General features: G+C 44.2%; 2 protein-coding genes across 5 annotated transcripts; both read left to right on the top strand.

Annotated features, from left to right (window-relative positions):
• Window positions 1–357: 357 nt before the first annotated feature.
• Window positions 358–9,723, top strand: LOC120688276 (oxysterol-binding protein-related protein 1C-like). Of its 4 annotated transcripts, none has more exons than XM_039970519.1 (10): window positions 358–969; window positions 1,041–1,406; window positions 2,808–2,862; window positions 4,257–4,693; window positions 5,503–5,658; window positions 6,408–6,575; window positions 6,641–6,781; window positions 7,352–7,582; window positions 7,664–7,777; window positions 9,211–9,560. In XM_039970519.1, the coding sequence occupies exons 1-10, from the start codon at window positions 448–450 to the stop codon at window positions 9,379–9,381; spliced, it is 2,361 nt and encodes a 786-aa protein (XP_039826453.1). In that variant the 5' UTR covers window positions 358–447; the 3' UTR covers window positions 9,382–9,560. The 4 variants fall into 4 exon arrangements, with proteins under 4 accessions (XP_039826453.1, XP_039826452.1, XP_039826454.1 ...); XM_039970518.1 differs by having other exon boundaries at window positions 448–969; window positions 2,804–2,903; window positions 9,211–9,723; XM_039970520.1 differs by lacking the exon at window positions 358–969 and having other exon boundaries at window positions 1,261–1,406; window positions 2,804–2,862.
• A 1,428-nt stretch (window positions 9,724–11,151) lies between these two features.
• Window positions 11,152–16,534, top strand: LOC120688706. The gene is made up of 7 exons (XM_039971092.1): window positions 11,152–11,286; window positions 13,888–13,995; window positions 14,479–14,704; window positions 15,080–15,141; window positions 15,310–15,369; window positions 15,488–15,883; window positions 15,983–16,534. The coding sequence occupies exons 1-7, from the start codon at window positions 11,152–11,154 to the stop codon at window positions 16,532–16,534; spliced, it is 1,539 nt and encodes a 512-aa protein (XP_039827026.1).
• Window positions 16,535–17,369: the final 835 nt, after the last annotated feature.

The raw sequence follows: 17,369 nt of genomic DNA, 5'->3' as shown, positions 1-17,369 counted from the left end.
TATTGAATTTAGCACCGCACTAACAAAATGATGTTGAATTATTTGTAGGCCTCTTAGCATCCCGCCACTACAGCCTCGTACTAATAACCTAATATTTATCCTTTTCCTTCATATGTTGTGTGCGTTGGTCATGGTCAAGAATGGTAGCGCGATCCATCAACCTAGAATTGGACGAAATTAAAATAAAAAACTGGACGAAATTCAAAAGACGGTTAAAATTTGGTTTAAGAGAATCCGGGGGCCAAGTAAAAAAGGGTCGCCCAACTCAACCGTCCCTCCTCTTCTCCCCGGCTCCCGGCGGCATTTAAACCCCTCACCCACCCCCCTAATAAAATGCGCCCGTTCCCAGCGCAAAATTGAAAAACAAAAAACAAAAAAAATCCGCTACCTCGCCGGCGATCGGGGCGACCGCGCGCGCCCCACGCCGGTGCCAATCCCGACCGCCCCATGCACCCATTCTGCTGCGCGCCGCTCGTGCCCGTGTCGCCCGCGGCCTCCGCAGCCTCCGCCGCGGCCGCGTCCTCCGCGGTGGCGGGCGCTCCGGCGATGATGCCGCCGCCGCAGCCCCCGCCGCTGCCGCCTCCGCCGCCGCGAAGCAACTCGGCGCCTGTCGGTGAGAGGCGGGCGCGCGCGGCGGGGGCCAGTGGTGGCGGAGGAGGCGGTTCCTCGCCGCCCGAGGGAGTGAAGCTGAACGAGATCGTCGGCGGCGGCATCTCGGGAATCCTGTACAAGTGGGTCAACTACGGGCGCGGGTGGAGGCCGCGATGGTTCGCGCTCCACGACGGCGTGCTCTCCTACTACAAGATCCACGGTCCCGACCGCATCGTCCTCTCGCGCGAGACCGAGCGGGGCGCCAAGGTCATCGGCGAGGACTCCCTCCGCCGCCTCAACCGCCCCTCCACCTCCTCGTCCTCCCACTCCAACGGCCACCACCAGCCTCGCAACCCCATCGGCGAAATCCACCTCAAGGTCATCGGTCCTGTCCGCCTCCGTGATCGCCAGATCCATTTCGTCAGCTAACGATGCGGTTGCGTGTCCAGGTGTCAACCGTGAGGGAGAGCAGATCGGACGACAAGAGATTCTCGATCTTCTCGGGCACGAAGACGCTGCACCTGCGAGCAGAGACAAGGGAGGACAGGGCGGCATGGCTGGAGGCGCTGCGAGCGACCAAGGACATGTTCCCGAGGATGTCCTCAAGCGAGATGGTCGGGCCAGGGGACACCGCAGCAGCCGTGGCTGTCTCAACCGAGCGCCTAAGGCAGCGGCTGCAGCAGGAAGGGGTCAGCGAGGCGGCCATTACTGACAGCGAGAAGATCGTGCGGGCAGAATTCGAGTCTCTGCACAAGCAACTTGTGCTCTCCAAGCAGAAGCAGGCGCTTCTCGTGGAAACTCTTCGCCAGCTAGAGGTACTTCCATCAACTGTACTTCAGGTTGCGGATCGAACATAATCTGGTTGTCCATGAAGTGGGAATTAGTATTGCTTTTCATTGCATGGTTGTGTCATGCTCGTGATATTCTTCATCCTGTACATGATTGAATTCATTGAAGAAAAAAGTACGAAGCTACTGGTAAATATTGGGTACAGAGAGCATGCTCTTCTGTAGTAACTCGCATATATTGACTAGTGTACTTGGAAATTTGAATTTTCGTTCTTACTCTTACGGATCGTACTGTAAGTTTTTTCATTATTTCTGCTTTTCTTATGCTGTTGTTTTGCCAGTTGGCCAAATGTACGTGAACATTAGATAATGGAATGTGCTACCAAATATAGCTAATGCAGTCCCTTTAATGTCATGTGAAGAACCAGGAAACAAAGCAAAATTACAGCATTCTAGATGTTTGTTTTGGCTTCATTTTATCTGGTTCTTTGGTGATACCAAAGTTTCAGATGGTTATATTTCAGAGCTTTCATCCTTGCTCCCAAGATGCTTTCTCATGTGTTCTGGTCCTTTTGGAGGACGAAAATGGTACACTAGTTGCTTGTAAGCTTGCTACTTCTTTTTTCTGGGTTGATATCATTGCTCTTCAGTTCTAAGTTTCCTATTCCTGGTATATCTAATAGCTATAGCTATAGCTATTCTACTCATAGTTTGATATACTTATCTTTCCATTCCTGACATTTCCTTGGTTGGCTTTTTTGGTATTTGAGTTTAATCAATAAGTTTTTGTTGTTTTGGTGGCCGATATGCAGAATAGATTTAACATCGATCAACTAACTGCATTATGATATTTGTTCTGTCTTGTCAGGCCTGAAACAAATGAGAGCATCTATCGAGTAGCACATGTTTTTACTTTAGCTCAGGTTAACTGGCATTTGATTTTATATTGATGATATCTTATTACATGTTATGTTAATGTTCGTACCGTTGGAGGGTCGTAGAATTGAACTATGCACACTACTACGTTAATGTATGTTGAAGAGAAAGGACTGGTGCTTTTATATTTAAAGTATATGTATAAATAGCCAAGTATGCTCTAACTGTGCACATGAATATGGAGTCAGCGTGTTGTTTACAGCTTCGAAGTTAGATGGTAATCAGATATAATTCTTTGTTGTCTCCGAGAATGTAACTGGCTATCTTTTTATTGTTTTCACTCCCAAAATTGTCTTCCTTTTGTGTTTGTGTGAACAAGTTCTGCCATTTGTATATTGAGATTTAAACTTTTCCTTTCGTTACAGCTTCATGTGCTGATTTATAAGATCTGTATATTGATGTTTACTGCAGAACTTTGAACCTTTAAAATGTTTATGCTAGTGATATCCTCATCTGACCAAGCATATTCTTGTGTTGCCTTGCTGTAGACAGAAAAGGTTGATTTGGAGAATACCCTTGTCGATGAGAGCCAAAGACAGTCAAAAGAGTATGGATCTGCTTCTAAATCAAGGCATGAGAAGTATAGTGGTATGATAATTGGTGCAATGGTTTGTCATGTCTCACTGGTACACTTATTATTGGCATGCACAGTACCTTTGTGGTCAAAACTTGTTAGTTATTCTGATGAAATGACTCTTCAATGTTGGATATTAGCAGTTTTTTTTCCAGTGGCATATACCACCAAATTAGCTTTAAACGAGTGGAATTCAAGACCAATTTGTTTGCTATGGTTTGGATATGATTGAGCAATACCATAGCTGGGTCCGTTGACCAGAATGTTGCCAAGCTATTGGTTTCCTTGTGTTCACTACTTTAAAAATACTAGGAAATTTCAATCCAACCAGATTATCCTTAGCTCCTCTAAACTGCCACAACATTTTGGTTGTTATCACCAGAATCAAAAGTGAGCTCTGTGATTGTAGGAATAATGTTAGCATGGGGATGCTTTCTTGTACGGTTTCTTAACAATTTCCTTTTTTTATTCTCATGGACATGGGGATGCTTTCTTGTATGGTTTTTAATCCACCATGCTGGCATGATCATTTCTAAAATAAAATCATCTTATATTAAAAGATGGTAACACCGTCGTTTTATGATTGTTGAATGTCATGATTCTTACATGCTGATTCAGTTTCACTAGATGTTTGGCCTTCCTGATTGACTATGTGAAGTCTGTCTCTTGGCAGAATTTTTCTTGTGTAGTAGCTTAGTAGGTGCAATAAGAATTATTATTCTGTCTGACCTTGGTCAACTCCTGTAAAACATAGTTCCAAATGTTCTTGATGAGTGTTTTAAAAAATTTTAATCAGCTTTTAAACTTTTTCCATTTGAATGTTTTGTGAACATTTAATCTAATATAGCAGGGTTTTGATATCCTATCCAAAGGGCTTTTTCAGATGGAAACAGTACCGAAGTAAACCACATTTATTTTCTCCGAAATTAAATAGAGATTTAATTGATAGTACAGGACCACTCCAACTCATTGTCAATTGTCATCTCTCCTAGTTACCTGGTCTGACTTAAAGTTTATGCCATGAAGTGGCTATATGCCATCCCGAGTGCAAGCCACAAGAAATAGCAACAAACTCTCAGCCATCACCAGTCACCACTGGCTACATCCAGAATACATATTTGAGCACTGCAGCAAACCATCCAATGCTCACAAAGTTAATAGGTTACCTACCTGGACCCTTGTTAACCATGTGGTTTGCAAGCAATTATGATCCCTCCTGACCTTAAAAGGAAACAGCAGTTATTCAATGTGCATGTAGTTTTTTAAATCCATAATGTGGAATTCATCTATTTCAGACTCTAATTTACATTGTGTACCGATTTAGTTTACTTTACCTGGCTTACTGAGCTATTGTCTTTCTTTTCCAGAAGGAAGTGCTAGTGAATCTGATGATTATAATGAACCACAAGATCCTGCTGAAGAGACTGATGATGATGAGAACATTTACTTCGATACCAGAGACTTTCTATCATCAAGCTCTTTTAAAAGCAGTGGATCTGATTTTCAAAGATCTGAAGGTGGTTCAGATGATGAAGATGATTATCCAATGGATGGAATTGATCCTTCCATGAAGTCTGTTGGAATTAGTTATCCATATGTAAGAAGACGGAAGAAGCTACCAGATCCAGTTGAGAAAGAGAAGGGTGTAAGCTTGTGGTCAATGATCAAGGACAACATAGGAAAGGATCTCACAAAAGTCTGTCTGCCAGTTTACTTCAATGAGCCACTCTCATCATTGCAAAAATGTTTTGAAGATCTTGAGTACTCCTACCTTATTGATCGCGCATCTGAATGGGGGAAAAGGGTATTACTTCTTCCTTTCCCTGATAACATTTTCATGCGTGCATCTTCTGTAATATTTTGACTGCAACTAGCTATAGGCATTCGATTTATTAGATTTTCGTTGCAGTATATCGTCTCAAACTTGCTACCAATTCAATTCATGATACTCTATCCTGCCTTGTGGTAGACATCTGATACTAGCTACTTTAAGATCACACTGTTGACTTGCTAACTCGGAAAAATGGGAATACTCTTTTCTTTGTTTCATCTTTTACCAAAGATTACAACATCCCTCCATATATAGTTGATTGCTTAACAATTTATGTAAACACTTTTTACGAATATAAATAACATGCAACTAACCATGTCAATAATTTGAAAAATCATATGCATGGAAACATATTAAGTTTCCTTCGGTTTCTTCATCTTACTGTACATACCTTGCCTTAAAGGATACAGGTTGTCAGTATGGTTCATCTAGCACCCATTCATTTCAGAGAAAAAAATAATGATAATACTTAATGATTATGCCTGATCCTCTATCTGGCTTATAAGAGTTCCTATTAACTGCTTTTTTCATAAATGAAGTCCGGTGCATCTGCCATATTGGAAAATTATTCCTGCACCATTGCTTATATGAGTATGCTGATTCTTTCGTCCACGTAACATGGGATGTTCTCCCACTGCTAGGATGTCGTTGGACTGTAAAAACATTCTCCCACTGTCTGTGATTACTGAAACATCCCATTAATTAAAATTATGCTTATTTGCATATGTAAGGGTTAGTCACAGTTAAGTGGCTCACCTATCTTTTTTGTGTTTTATGCCCAGGGGAATAGTCTTATGAGGATTCTTAGCGTAGCAGCTTTTGCTGTTTCTGGATATGCCTCTACAGATGGGAGAAGCTGTAAGCCCTTTAATCCCCTTCTTGGGGAGACATATGAAGCAGACTATCCGGACAAAGGCCTCCGCTTTTTCTCTGAAAAGGTCTGTTAATTAAGCACATTTCTTTGTTAAGTTGGCGTAATCATTCCTTTTCTGTTGGACCATGCTTTTTGATACAGTATCAGTATTTTTTTTTCATAAATAATAACCCATGCTTTTCAAAATGAGTAACAGTATATGACTTGTCTAGTTAACTTTTTTATTTTCTTAAAATGTTAATCCCAATTTGGGTTATCCATGCTTTATAGTTTATAGTGTTTCATTTATATGACGTGCTACATGCCTTTCTTCTTGGTTGATTTATGTTGTTGCCTGAAGTTTCTCAAAATTATTGGTTGGATGTAGTGGCAAGTGTATTGCTTGCTGGCATATGGGGCGTGTCAATCAGCAAATAGGACATTGGGTTTTACATTACATTGTCCACTGCTTTTGGTTACTATTCTTGTTTACTTGTGTCTATTCTTGTGATGGTAACATGTATGTCATTTTTGTACTTGTGTAACATACTGGATAAACACTATCTATCCACTTCTGTTGGTTACTATTCTTGTTTAGTGCTCTCTTTTCTTGTGATGGTAACATGTTTGTCATTTCTGTACTTTGTGTAACATACTGGATAAACACTATCTATCCGCTGATTTGATTTACTGCTCTGTACCTACTTGATCCTCAGATAGCATGTGATCTATAAGACACGAATCATATCTGTTTGAGTGTACTGTAGGATTTCTGCAATATGAGATCTATTTGCTTTGCATTTTGTTGATGAAAAGTATTCAACCACTTGCCAGGTTAGTCATCACCCTATGGTTGTTGCATGCCACTGTGAGGGAACTGGCTGGAGGTTTTGGGCTGATAGCAACCTAAAGAGTAAATTCTGGGGTCGTTCCATTCAACTTGATCCGGTTGGTGCATTGACACTGGAGTTTGATGATGGTGAAGTTTTCCAATGGAGCAAGGTACTATCACAGAAATTATAATAAATGATTGATCAATGAAATTAACTGATTGCAAATATCTTCAGGTGACTACCTCAATTTACAATCTTATATTGGGCAAGCTGTATTGTGATCACTATGGCACTATGCGCATACAAGGTAATCGTGAGTATTCATGTAAGCTGAAGTTCAAGGAGCAGTCAATAATCGATCGCAATCCTCACCAGGTAATTATCATTTTTTTTCTTTAATACTATGGTTTTATTTTGTCAGCATGTCAGGTTTTCCCCCCAGTTTCTTTCTTCAGTGCATTCCTTTACAATTTGTTTTTTTCTAAACAATTTTGTTCGGAATATTGCATGGGAACTGGTTTTGAAAGCACTGGGAACTGTAGTGTGTAGGATCTCGCTTGAAATAATTTCCTCGGCATGAGTTTGTTCACTGTGTAGACTTATTCTTGTTAGATTTATAGATCTGAAAAAGCTTATACAAAAGGAAAAATCATATAATAACATCCCATTTGTTGAGTGTAGACTTTCGATTCAAGTTGTATCGGTTTTATAAAAAAAATAGAAATGCCCTGTCCCTTTCTGGTCACTAATGGCAATTCTCTTTCTGTTCCCAGTTGAGAAATGATCTCACATCAAATTTAAATTGATACTGAATGTCGGTATTAATTTTCTGCACTTTCTTATTTGATGTACTCAACTTTCTGATACTGCCATATGCACATCACATATCTAAGGACTTAGTTATTTTAGCAAGTTTATTCAGTTCAGCCAAAAATGCATATGCAGGTGCAAGGTGTTGTTCAAGACAGAAGTGGTCGAACTGTTGCTACACTATTTGGAAAGTGGGATGAAAGTATGCACTATGTAATGGGTGATTGCTTTGGGAAAGGCAAGGGATCTGAACAGTTCTCAGAGGCGCATTTGCTGTGGAAAAGAAGCAAACCACCTAAGTTTCCCACTAGATACAATCTCACTCGCTTTGCAATTACATTGAATGAACTTACCCCTGGATTGAAGGTAAAGTTTACCGCATGTTGTACCAAGCTTCATCAGAGGATCATATTACTGTTCAGGCTCATATTTTTAACATGTAAACAGGAGAAACTGCCACCGACAGACTCAAGATTACGACCAGATCAGAGATGTCTGGAGAATGGTGAATATGAAAGGGCAAATGCTGAGAAGTTGAGGCTTGAACAGAGACAGCGGCAGGTCAGACTATGGCTTCACACTTCCACATACTTTGTTCAATTAAACATCCCCATTTAATTTATTGCAATTCAGGTGCAGCAAACATTCATACAACTGTGTTGCAGATTCAACATTTGACATATTTTTATGTCGTGTTCTGGCACACATCCCTATTTTTAATACTTATTTGGATCTTATTGAGACTTCATATTTTGCATTTTATGCATGAAGAACATGGGTAAAAGTTTGCATAGGTATAGAATATGTCTACATACAGTTACATACACCTGTGCCAGTGCCAGTCGAAGTTTTGCAGATGAGCTTGTAGCTCAGTGGTAGTGCATCCAGTAGAGGTGCCACCCACCCAGGGCTCGAATCCTGAGTGCTGCACAATAAAAATCCACCTTGCTGGTGCAGCCAGAGTTTGGGAGGTTTTTTTCTTGACCGGAAGCCGGTTTGCTTCCTCTTAATGAAATACAGTGGGGAGCGTCTTCCCTCCCTGCTTGTGTTTTTTTTATATATATATGTTGGATTGTCGACTGACTTGTGTTCCCCTTCTTTCCAAATAAACAGACTAGTTCAAATGCACTAGACTCAGAAGTCAATACGGAAAATAACCAAATCAATGCTTTGCAACACTCTAATTCCGTATTCGTCTCCATCTCCTATAAACTAGGTTTGCTATTCGCCAGCCACATTTCAGTAGCCACCACAGTTAAACTGTTACTGTTTAGGATTCCTTTGTATTGCCTTGTATCATGATGTGATAAAGTAATATGATCTTGACCAACACAGCTTGAGAGTTGGCTTGCGTGACAAGATTTGGATATGAGTTATTTTTAGTGTCCATGGAACTATATCTTTAAATTAAAGTTGTGTTTCTTAACGTCATTTCTTTAACCTTTTGTATGGATTTGGGGCAAGTTCCTCTGAATAGGTTGATTATGCTAACGTACATGTTGCCACTATGACAGCAACAGAAGGGACATAGTCCCATATGTATATCCAAGGTGCCATGAGTGTGTTGTTCCGATACATACATTATACTTCTGTTTTTATTAATAACATATTAGAATTTCCTCCAAACATGACCTATGCCAATGGTTAGTTGCATATGCGTTTGGAATATCTGCGCATGCAACTTGCAACCGGCAACCCACAGGACATTTTATGCGATCCCAATGCAAACTGGATTGAGAAATTTGTCATAACAAAGGTTCTGGTTCAGCCCTGAAACTGTGTAAAAACTCTTGTAAGCAATTGAGAGCAGAAGGTAAAACTTACATGACGCTCCATACATGTGCAAGAATGTTAAAGAATTGCTTTCGTAATGTCTAATTTGTAGTTTACTAGACTTATATTAGTCATCATAACATGTTGACCCAACTTACCTGAATTTAATCAAGTTGCAGTTTGGACTGATTAGTTAAGGCACCATACCAATTGTATTGCAGGCACGAAAGATGCAGGAGAGCGGGTGGAAGCCTAGGTGGTTTGCAAAGGACAAAGCTACTGACACATACCGTTACACTGGTGGTTACTGGGAATCCAGAGAAAAAGACAGCTGGGATGGCTGCCCTGACATCTTCGGACAAGTCCCTAACGATCTGATGATAACTGACTAGGTTTGAGTAGGTTACAGGTCTTTTGGTTCTCTGCTGTTTTCTGGGATCACTTGATTCCCGAGATTTTAGTGGTTCATATTAGAGCAATTAAATGCCCGTTGACATGTAAGCAATGGCAGTGCATCGGACAATATTGGCCTCGTACATAATAAGAAGAGAATGGTTCATCACACGTGTCACCTTAAATTTGCGGGAAAGTAATTGTTTTCTTGTGAGGGTTTCATCCTCGCAAGTTAAAGAGTGGTGTCACCATGTGTGTATTTCACATATTGGATATGTAAGTATGCATAATGGAGGGTGTGAATCTGTGCATTACATTGGACCGTTCGCAGTGCTAGTCAAGACACTTGTGTTCATAGTTTGCATATCCTGAAGCACCATAGGCTACTTGTACATCATGGTTGTACAATATTTACATCTACAAATAGAGATATTATGAAATATCGATTATTTTTGTACAAAACTGATTCCAGTGGACAAACTGTGAAATAAACATTTTTAGGTATAGTTAAGCTCCATAGTTTTAAATAAATTTTATCTTTATCTGATCTCATATGAAGATGTGCGAAAAAACAGATAAGTTTTGCCTTTTTAATTGGCTGTATTTAAATTCCGCCTTTCGAGTTTGGTGGTAGAAGTTTACTTTTGTAAAAATGCTTCATTTTAGCCAAAAGATAAAAAACTTTCTGTGCGTTGCATTGACATTGGGCTATCTCAGTCCAGCTGGTCCATTTGCCACTGGTCTCTTACAGCCCATTATTTACTTCAAAAAACAGTACTCGTACAGAACGATCTCCGCCCCGTCCGCCGCGCACTCAGCGGCATTCAAAGCCTCCCTCCCCCCTGCTCCGGCCACTTTCGCCGTGCTCTGAAATTAATGGAAGGCGGACGGTCGAGAGGAAGAGGACGGAGCGCGATGCGTTCAGGGCCGGCCCGCTGCTTCATTACTACCGCGGCCGCCGGCCGGCCACCTTTCGGTTCGCCGGCCCCGCCCGCTGCCGCGTGAACCGCCGGCACCGCGGCCCCACCCGCGCTGCGCCCCACCTGGCAGGCGACGAGTAAATGCGCGGATCGCTGCTGCTCCAGGGGGCAGCCGGGTGGCATGCGACGCCCGAGCCGCTGCCAACTAGCCGTCGCCTTCGGTTGGGGCGCCGGACGCCGGCGACCGCGGAACCTAACCCAAGCCGGCGCGGGCACGGCCAACCTAGCCAACGCGTGCTCGGGATCACGGCCTGACCTTTCCGGTGACAGCGACGCGATTGGGCCGGGTCCGAGCACCCGACAGCGATCTCGACGGCTGCGATGACACGACCGTTCGCTCGTGCACTCACCCATTCCCCCGGAGGTCGTCGTACGCTTGGTGCCGGCCGAGACAGATGGGAACGCACGTGACGGCCGGGGGGCAGTGGTACGCGTACGGGTGACGGGGCAACGGCACGTACGTGCGCGACGGCGAGTGCTTACTTGTTAGCGCGCGGCAGGAGTGGACATGCCATCCGATCGGGCAGCGACGGTAGCGCGTGACGTGCTCGCGTCCGGGTCGGGGATCCAGCCTTGTTCTCGGTTAGCTAGGCACTAGGACGACCCTGTACGTTCGTGTGTTAGCATCCGCGTCAGCGTCAGCGTCAGCATTAACTTGTTGACGGGAACCGACTGTCACGGCCAAATCTTAACCGACAACGTATACTGTCTGAGTCAGTGAAAATTTGTACATGTTCGTGTGTACGATCATGGCAAGTTCAATGAAAGCAGATACTCATACATGAGCCCATGACGGGGAACAGGAAACTTCTGTGGCAGGGCAGGCCATGGAACCCCGCAGGCAAGCCCGCGGCCGCCGCCGGCGAGCTGCGGTGGGGCCGCGGCATGCACGCACAGCAGTGGCGGACTGTATTGGAACTTAGGGTATGTCATGTTAAAACTTCAACATATAATTCGGTATTCGGTATAATCTAAAAAAAATCGATACACAACAAAAAATTTCACGAGCAATTTGGTATATAACCACTTAGATTCAATACTTACATAGATTACAATATAAGTAGTAGAAGACACTAAGTCCTAGAAAAACATAAAATAAGCTTACAAACCTATAATAGTTCAAAGAGATTACCTAATTTCTTCTTATCAGGCTTACGCTTGTTAACTATTTAGTTGTATGCATCAATCAATTCAACCCAAAAGCTTAAATTGATGGGAAGAGATGGGAGTTTCACTTATACTTTAACACTCTCCCTCGCGTGTAGGCTCTGCTATGCCTCAAATGTGAAAATAAGAGTCGGTTGCAATTATTTTATTTAATCGCACCTGCTGAGGTTCGAACTCGAGACTGTCAGACCCAGGGCAGCGGGACTACTCACAAACGTGGAATATTCTAGAGTAAGGAATAGCACATGGATACACCTTACCTCTCTTGTAACTACTCGTACGACAGTAGAACTAGTTGATGTACATGGAAACTACTCGACCTTGTTGTAGTAGCACTCTAGTAGTACTCGACTAATACTTTCCATATAACCCTGTCCTCCCAGACTATATAAGAGCGGGCAGGGATCCTTCCAAAACATCTCAACACCTAAGTCAATACAAACGACCACACAGAACGTATGGTATGACGGTCTGAACCTGTCTAAATCTTTGTGTTCCTTGCACCATCGCGTTCTGATCTCGACGAGTCCGTGCCTACAAACAATCTCCTCGAAATATACCTCGGAGAGCTTGGCAGTAAAACACCGACAGAGACATCTGGCCCTAATACCATATTGAGTTGCATGTACCAACCAATTCAACCCAAAATCTTAAGCTGATGGGAAGAGGTGGACAATTCATTTATGCTTCAACATTAAAGTCCATGAAATATTAATTATATCATCTTCATCCGCTCGAAGAAGATATCTCGCTTGATGAATGTGTGTAGATAATCATCCAAAAGACTATCTCCCATCTTATTTCTTAGCTTAATTTTTGCTAAAATCAATGACCAATTTTAAAAGATTATAAACCATATCATAAATCTTATTTCTCTCAGTTTGAACTAGCTTAACTGAGAGATAACCATAATTGATCAGACATTTGAAGTTGTTTCCATGTCTACTATCACCAATATAATTATTAAGTTGCAATTTGAATTTGATCAAATCTAAGTTAAAGAAGTCATTAGGGTAAAAAGGGCTGGTTTATGGTATGTCACGGCATACCCTGGCCACCCTTTGGGTCCGCCAGTGACGCACAGGGCTCGAGACGGCGACCGGGAATGATGCAGAGGAATGGAGGCCTGCACCGGCCGGCAATCCAGGCAGCGACACTGTAGCACAAAAACCACCGGGCAGGGCAGGGCAGGGTAGGGCAGGGCAGGGCCATCCGGCCATGCAGCGCGGCTGGGCGGCAACCCGAGAAGGCAGCCGGCGCCTGGGCGCGCTGCAGCCGCTCGGCAGGGGCGCTGGAACAGTGGCCTAGCCCCGGCAGCGATGTGAAAGGGCTTCGGGTTGCCGTTGCCGTGCGCGGCCGCGCTGCCATGCCTTGCCTTGCGGCGCCGATTAAGGGCGTGTTTGATATGGGCCAAAAGGGGGAGGCCGAGCCCGTGGCGTGCAGAGCGGGTGTTTGATTTACTTGGCCCGGATTGGGAGCATGGCCTGCGGCGTGCAAAATCCCTTCTCTCTCCTGGCTCTGGCCATACGCTCTAGGTTTTCGTTTCTCCTCGGCCATGCTCTTGCGGCGCTCGCGCTGGCGATTCGCGGCGGCTGCGCGTGGCTCTGGCGGGCTCGCGCGGGAAGAGGGAAACTTCCGCGCGCTCCCTTCCCCGCCGAAATCCATGGCCTATATGAACCCCCCCTTCTCCCTCTCTCTGCTCTCCTCCTCCTCTCCACACTCCACTCCCGTTGAGGTACTGTCGTCGAGGTGAGCTCCATTGCCGGCGCGTCGATTGAGTTCCGCGGGGTTCGTCTCCGTTCTCCCGGTGTGGATCTGCGTCCAGGCGGCGCGGCTCCCTCTGTTGGCGGGCTCCGGCGAGGCGGGCTTCTTCCTTCTTCTTCTTCTCCGGCGAGGCGGTGTTTCTGTTCGTGGATCTTGCGTCTCTTGTCCTTTGTCATCCAGATCTGCTCCTTCCTCCCCACCACCTTCCGATTTGAGCAGCATCTGCACCCCTCCGACTCACCCGAGGTGAAATCGGTTTTCCCCCCAACCTTCTCGGTCTACTTTTAATGTTTGCCTCGGATCTCTGTATTTTTTGTTGATGTTTACTATACTCATGGTCAATCCTGCCTATTGTCGTCCATGGTTACTTGTTCTTATTGTTGGTACTTCGTTGATTTGTTTCATAGTGTTACTATTCTTGTCGATGTTTATGTTTTGTTGGTACTGGGAGATGAATGGTCGATGATGAATAGCTTATGTGGCACAGGGAGGCATTTTTTATGCGGGCCGTGCCTTTTTGTGAATGCTTCCACTACCAAGCAGAGACCAGCCAGGGTCTACCTAAATTACTTATACATTTGTGAATGAATGTAGATGGATGCAAATGCACAACATGCTTTGATGGCTAGACAAGCAGCTGGGATGGTTGTTGTGATGGTGACCTTTGTAGTAAATAGGCTTAGAAGGATTAGTGGAGAAGAGGTAATCCCTTATGGCCCTAGGACTCATGCTGAGAGGCATAGGCAGAGCACAATGCAATTGATGTACAATTACAACGATGTTGAATGCGTTGCAATGCTGCGCATGAGAAGAGTCCATTTTTTCTTTATGTAACCTGCTCAGAAATAGAGGCCTTGTACCTGAGACAGTAGGGTGTCCTGTGGAAGAGCAGGTGGCAATGTTTTTGCATGTGGTTGGTCACAACCAGAGATTTAGGGTAGTGCACCAATCTTTTAGGAGGTCCATTGAGACGGTGAGTAGAGTCTTTCATCAAGTGTTGTATGCAATTGGTGAGTTAAGGGCTGACATGATGAAGCCTCCTTCCACTACCACACATCCAAAGATTTTGGGGAGCCACATATGGTTTCCTTTTTTGAAGGTAATTGTTCATTAGATGCACATCTCATTAGGTTGGCGACACTCGGTACACTTGTTGCTTAAATGCACTGCGCCAATTTTTTGTAGAATTGCATTGGTGACATTGATGGCACACATGTGTTGGCAAGGGTGCCTAGACACATGCAACAAGCTTTCAGGGGTAGACACAAGCATCCAACACAGAATGTGATGGCTGCAGTGAGCTTTGACCTAAAGTTTACATATGTTCTTGCTGGCTGGGAGGGCTCAGCCCATGATGCACTAATCCTGGCTGATGCCATTGAGAGAAATGATGGCTTCACTGTCCCTGCAGGTAACTGCATTAGCTAGAGATTTACTTATGCCCACTGCAACCTAGTACACATGTTGACACTGCTTCTACACACATTGTAGGTCATTTTTACCTGGTAGATGGTGGATATGCATGCAGACCTGGCTTCTTGCCTCCATTTAGGGGGGGTCAGATACCACTTGAGTGAGTTTGGGAACAGAAACCGCCCCACCATTGCAAAAGAGCTATTCAATCTTAGGCACTCCTCTCTCAGGGTATCAGTTGAGAGGGCCTTTGGTGCACTTAAGGGTCGGTTCAGAATTATTGACAACAAATCTTTCCACAAGTACAAGAGTCAAGTTAAGCTTGTACTGGCTTGCTGCATTCTGCACAATTGGATCATTGGGTTTGGCCTAGATGAGATTGTACCAGTAGAGGAAGGTTTTCATGGTGACCTGCCTGAGGATGATGAGGGAGAGGTGCCTCTAGACTCACCTACCATGGTGACTCTTAGGGATGAGATTTGCAATGCTATGTGGGCTGCTAGGGGGGCATCTAGGACTTGATTTACTTGTATGTCATGGATGTGTAAAATAATTTGGTAGACCCTGGATATGGAACTAATGTGTGGTGGATTGTTGATGTAGTCTTACAATGCTATGTCTGAGACCATGTTGCAATTTGGTTATTTCTACTTCATTGCTTCTGTACCTTTTACAGTGGTTATTTGTGCTTCATTGCTTCTGTACCTTTTACAATGGTAGGATGGCTGCTAGTAATGGTGATGTCGATGCTGCGTTTGTGCCTGCTGCTACCTTGATGCAGGGTGCAGCGGCACTTGGTCAGCCAGCACAACCTGCTTTGGTTGACCTGGATGGGGGACCACCTAATGGTGAGCCTGCAATTGCTGTAGGACAGCAAGGACCCATGAGGTGGAATAACAACACTTCTGGTTTTGTCCTAATGAGGATGGCCCAGATTGTGTCTGAGGGGTCTAGGACTGACAAGACATACAAAGATAAGGATGTCAATGCTGTAGCTAAGGCTCTTAGGGACTACAGTGGGGTTGCTGTTAGTCCAACTCAGGTGTACAATCTTCTGAGAAAGTGGAAACAAAAGTGGGCTAAGGTAGCCAAGTTGAAGGACCTTAGTGGGGCAACATTTGATGATGATGTCCATGCCATAATGCTTGAGCAGGACCACTACCTTGGTCATTGCAAGGTACTAAGTAATGTATGACAGCCTGTACAATTCTCTTCTTAACTCTGGCCTCTCTTCTTAACTGTCTTGTATCTTCTTCACTTTGTGGACTCACTACAGGACCACCCTAAGGATGCTGAATACCTCAACACCCCCATCAGGTTCTACAAAGAGATGGAGGCCCTCTTTGGTAGCACTTTGGCAACTGGTAGGTTTGCCTTAGGGTCCAATGAACCATTGGGGGTGAATAATGCAGACAGTGTGGCTGCTAAGCTTGAGGGGCAGGACTTCTCTTGTGGTACTTCTGAGTTTGGGGAGGGCAGCAAGGCCACAGCACCTGTGTTTGGGGAGGGCAGCAAGGACAACATTGTAGGGGCTAAGAGGAAGAGGGCCAACTTTAGTGAGGAAGAGATGCTTATGATGACCAACATGATAGATGCTGTCAACAATGTTGCCAATGCTATGCTGAAAACAGGTGCTGCACATGTCGATCCAGACCTCTACCTTGCTGTCATGGAGATGGAGATGTCTGACTTCTCCACTGAGGCCTTGATTGTTGCCTACACCCATCTCCTTGAGAACAAGGCTGTTGCAACTGGTTTTGTCAACATGCCCACCCCCCATAGGGCCATATGGCTGAGGACCTACCTGGCCAAGAACTACTATTTGTAGTTATGTCCATGTTGTGCAGACAGCACTTAGAGGGGGTTGACTGTTGAGAAGTATAGTTCCTCCACCTCCCTCCCCCACTCTCTTCTCTTTTGGGTTCCATTTTGGCTAGAAACTGTGCATGGTAGATGGCTGACCAGCACCTGTTCTTTTGGGTTTAATTAGTAGGAGGGTGGCTAACTAAGGATAGTGTACTTATATTTCAACTTGTATTCAAATGCAGCCTCTGTTGGCTTGCTGTTGCACTGATATGAAGTTGTATGCTATTACGATCCATTCCTGTTTCATTACTTCATAATATGTTGCTTTGTATTTGGCCTATGATGCATTGTACACTAATCTGAGGTGCATTTGCTTGTTTTCCATATCAATAAGGTGGCTTTGCTTCTTCTTGTCTCTTGGAATGAAACTGAGCCTAGTGGTGGCTGTAACCAAGCTGAGTTCATACTCCTGCCAGGCTTTGTTGCATTCCAAAAGCATTTGATGTCTTGTGACTTTTTTTTCTGAATCTCATGCCACCTTATTATTTTTTGCACCCATGATGATTTATAGATTATGCCAGCAGCTGAGGCCTTGTTTCTCCCTCTGATTTGTGTGCTTCTCCTGTTTAATGCCTATGATGATACCAATGCCATGGTGAGGAAAGGTTTACATTTATGGTCTTTAACTTGTGAGGTACTGGGCATATGATGAAACTATTTTTCATGACTGTCATCGAACCGTGAATAACATCCATGCCCAAGTAACTTGTCAGGATCTGGACTTATGAATACTTGGGGCGTGTTTGATTGCTGGGCTGGATGTTGGTCACGCTCTCATGGCCTTCATGGCTGTACAG

The sequence above is a fragment of the Panicum virgatum genome, chromosome 9N (assembly GCF_016808335.1).
Source record: "Panicum virgatum strain AP13 chromosome 9N, P.virgatum_v5, whole genome shotgun sequence".
Taxonomy (NCBI): Eukaryota; Viridiplantae; Streptophyta; class Magnoliopsida; order Poales; family Poaceae; genus Panicum; species Panicum virgatum.
This window is presented reverse-complemented; position numbering and strand designations above follow the sequence as displayed.

What these genes read in the sequence shown, in the direction of transcription:
- LOC120688276 (XM_039970518.1), top strand. Translation starts at nt 448, where the DNA reads ATGCACCCATTCTGCTGCGCGCCGCTCGTGCCCGTGTCGCCCGCGGCC. An exon ending in AAACTCTTCGCCAGCTAGAG is followed by an intron (nt 1,407 to 2,803) that starts GTACTTCCATCA and finishes GCCTTGCTGTAG; the next exon opens with ACAGAAAAGGTTGATTTGGA. An exon ending in TCCGCTTTTTCTCTGAAAAG is followed by an intron (nt 5,659 to 6,407) that starts GTCTGTTAATTA and finishes ACCACTTGCCAG; the next exon opens with GTTAGTCATCACCCTATGGT.
- LOC120688706 (XM_039971092.1), top strand. Translation starts at nt 11,152, where the DNA reads ATGACGGGGAACAGGAAACTTCTGTGGCAGGGCAGGCCATGGAACCCC. An exon ending in TGGCTTCACTGTCCCTGCAG is followed by an intron (nt 14,705 to 15,079) that starts GTAACTGCATTA and finishes GGTTTGGCCTAG; the next exon opens with ATGAGATTGTACCAGTAGAG. An exon ending in ATTTCTACTTCATTGCTTCT is followed by an intron (nt 15,370 to 15,487) that starts GTACCTTTTACA and finishes ACCTTGATGCAG; the next exon opens with GGTGCAGCGGCACTTGGTCA.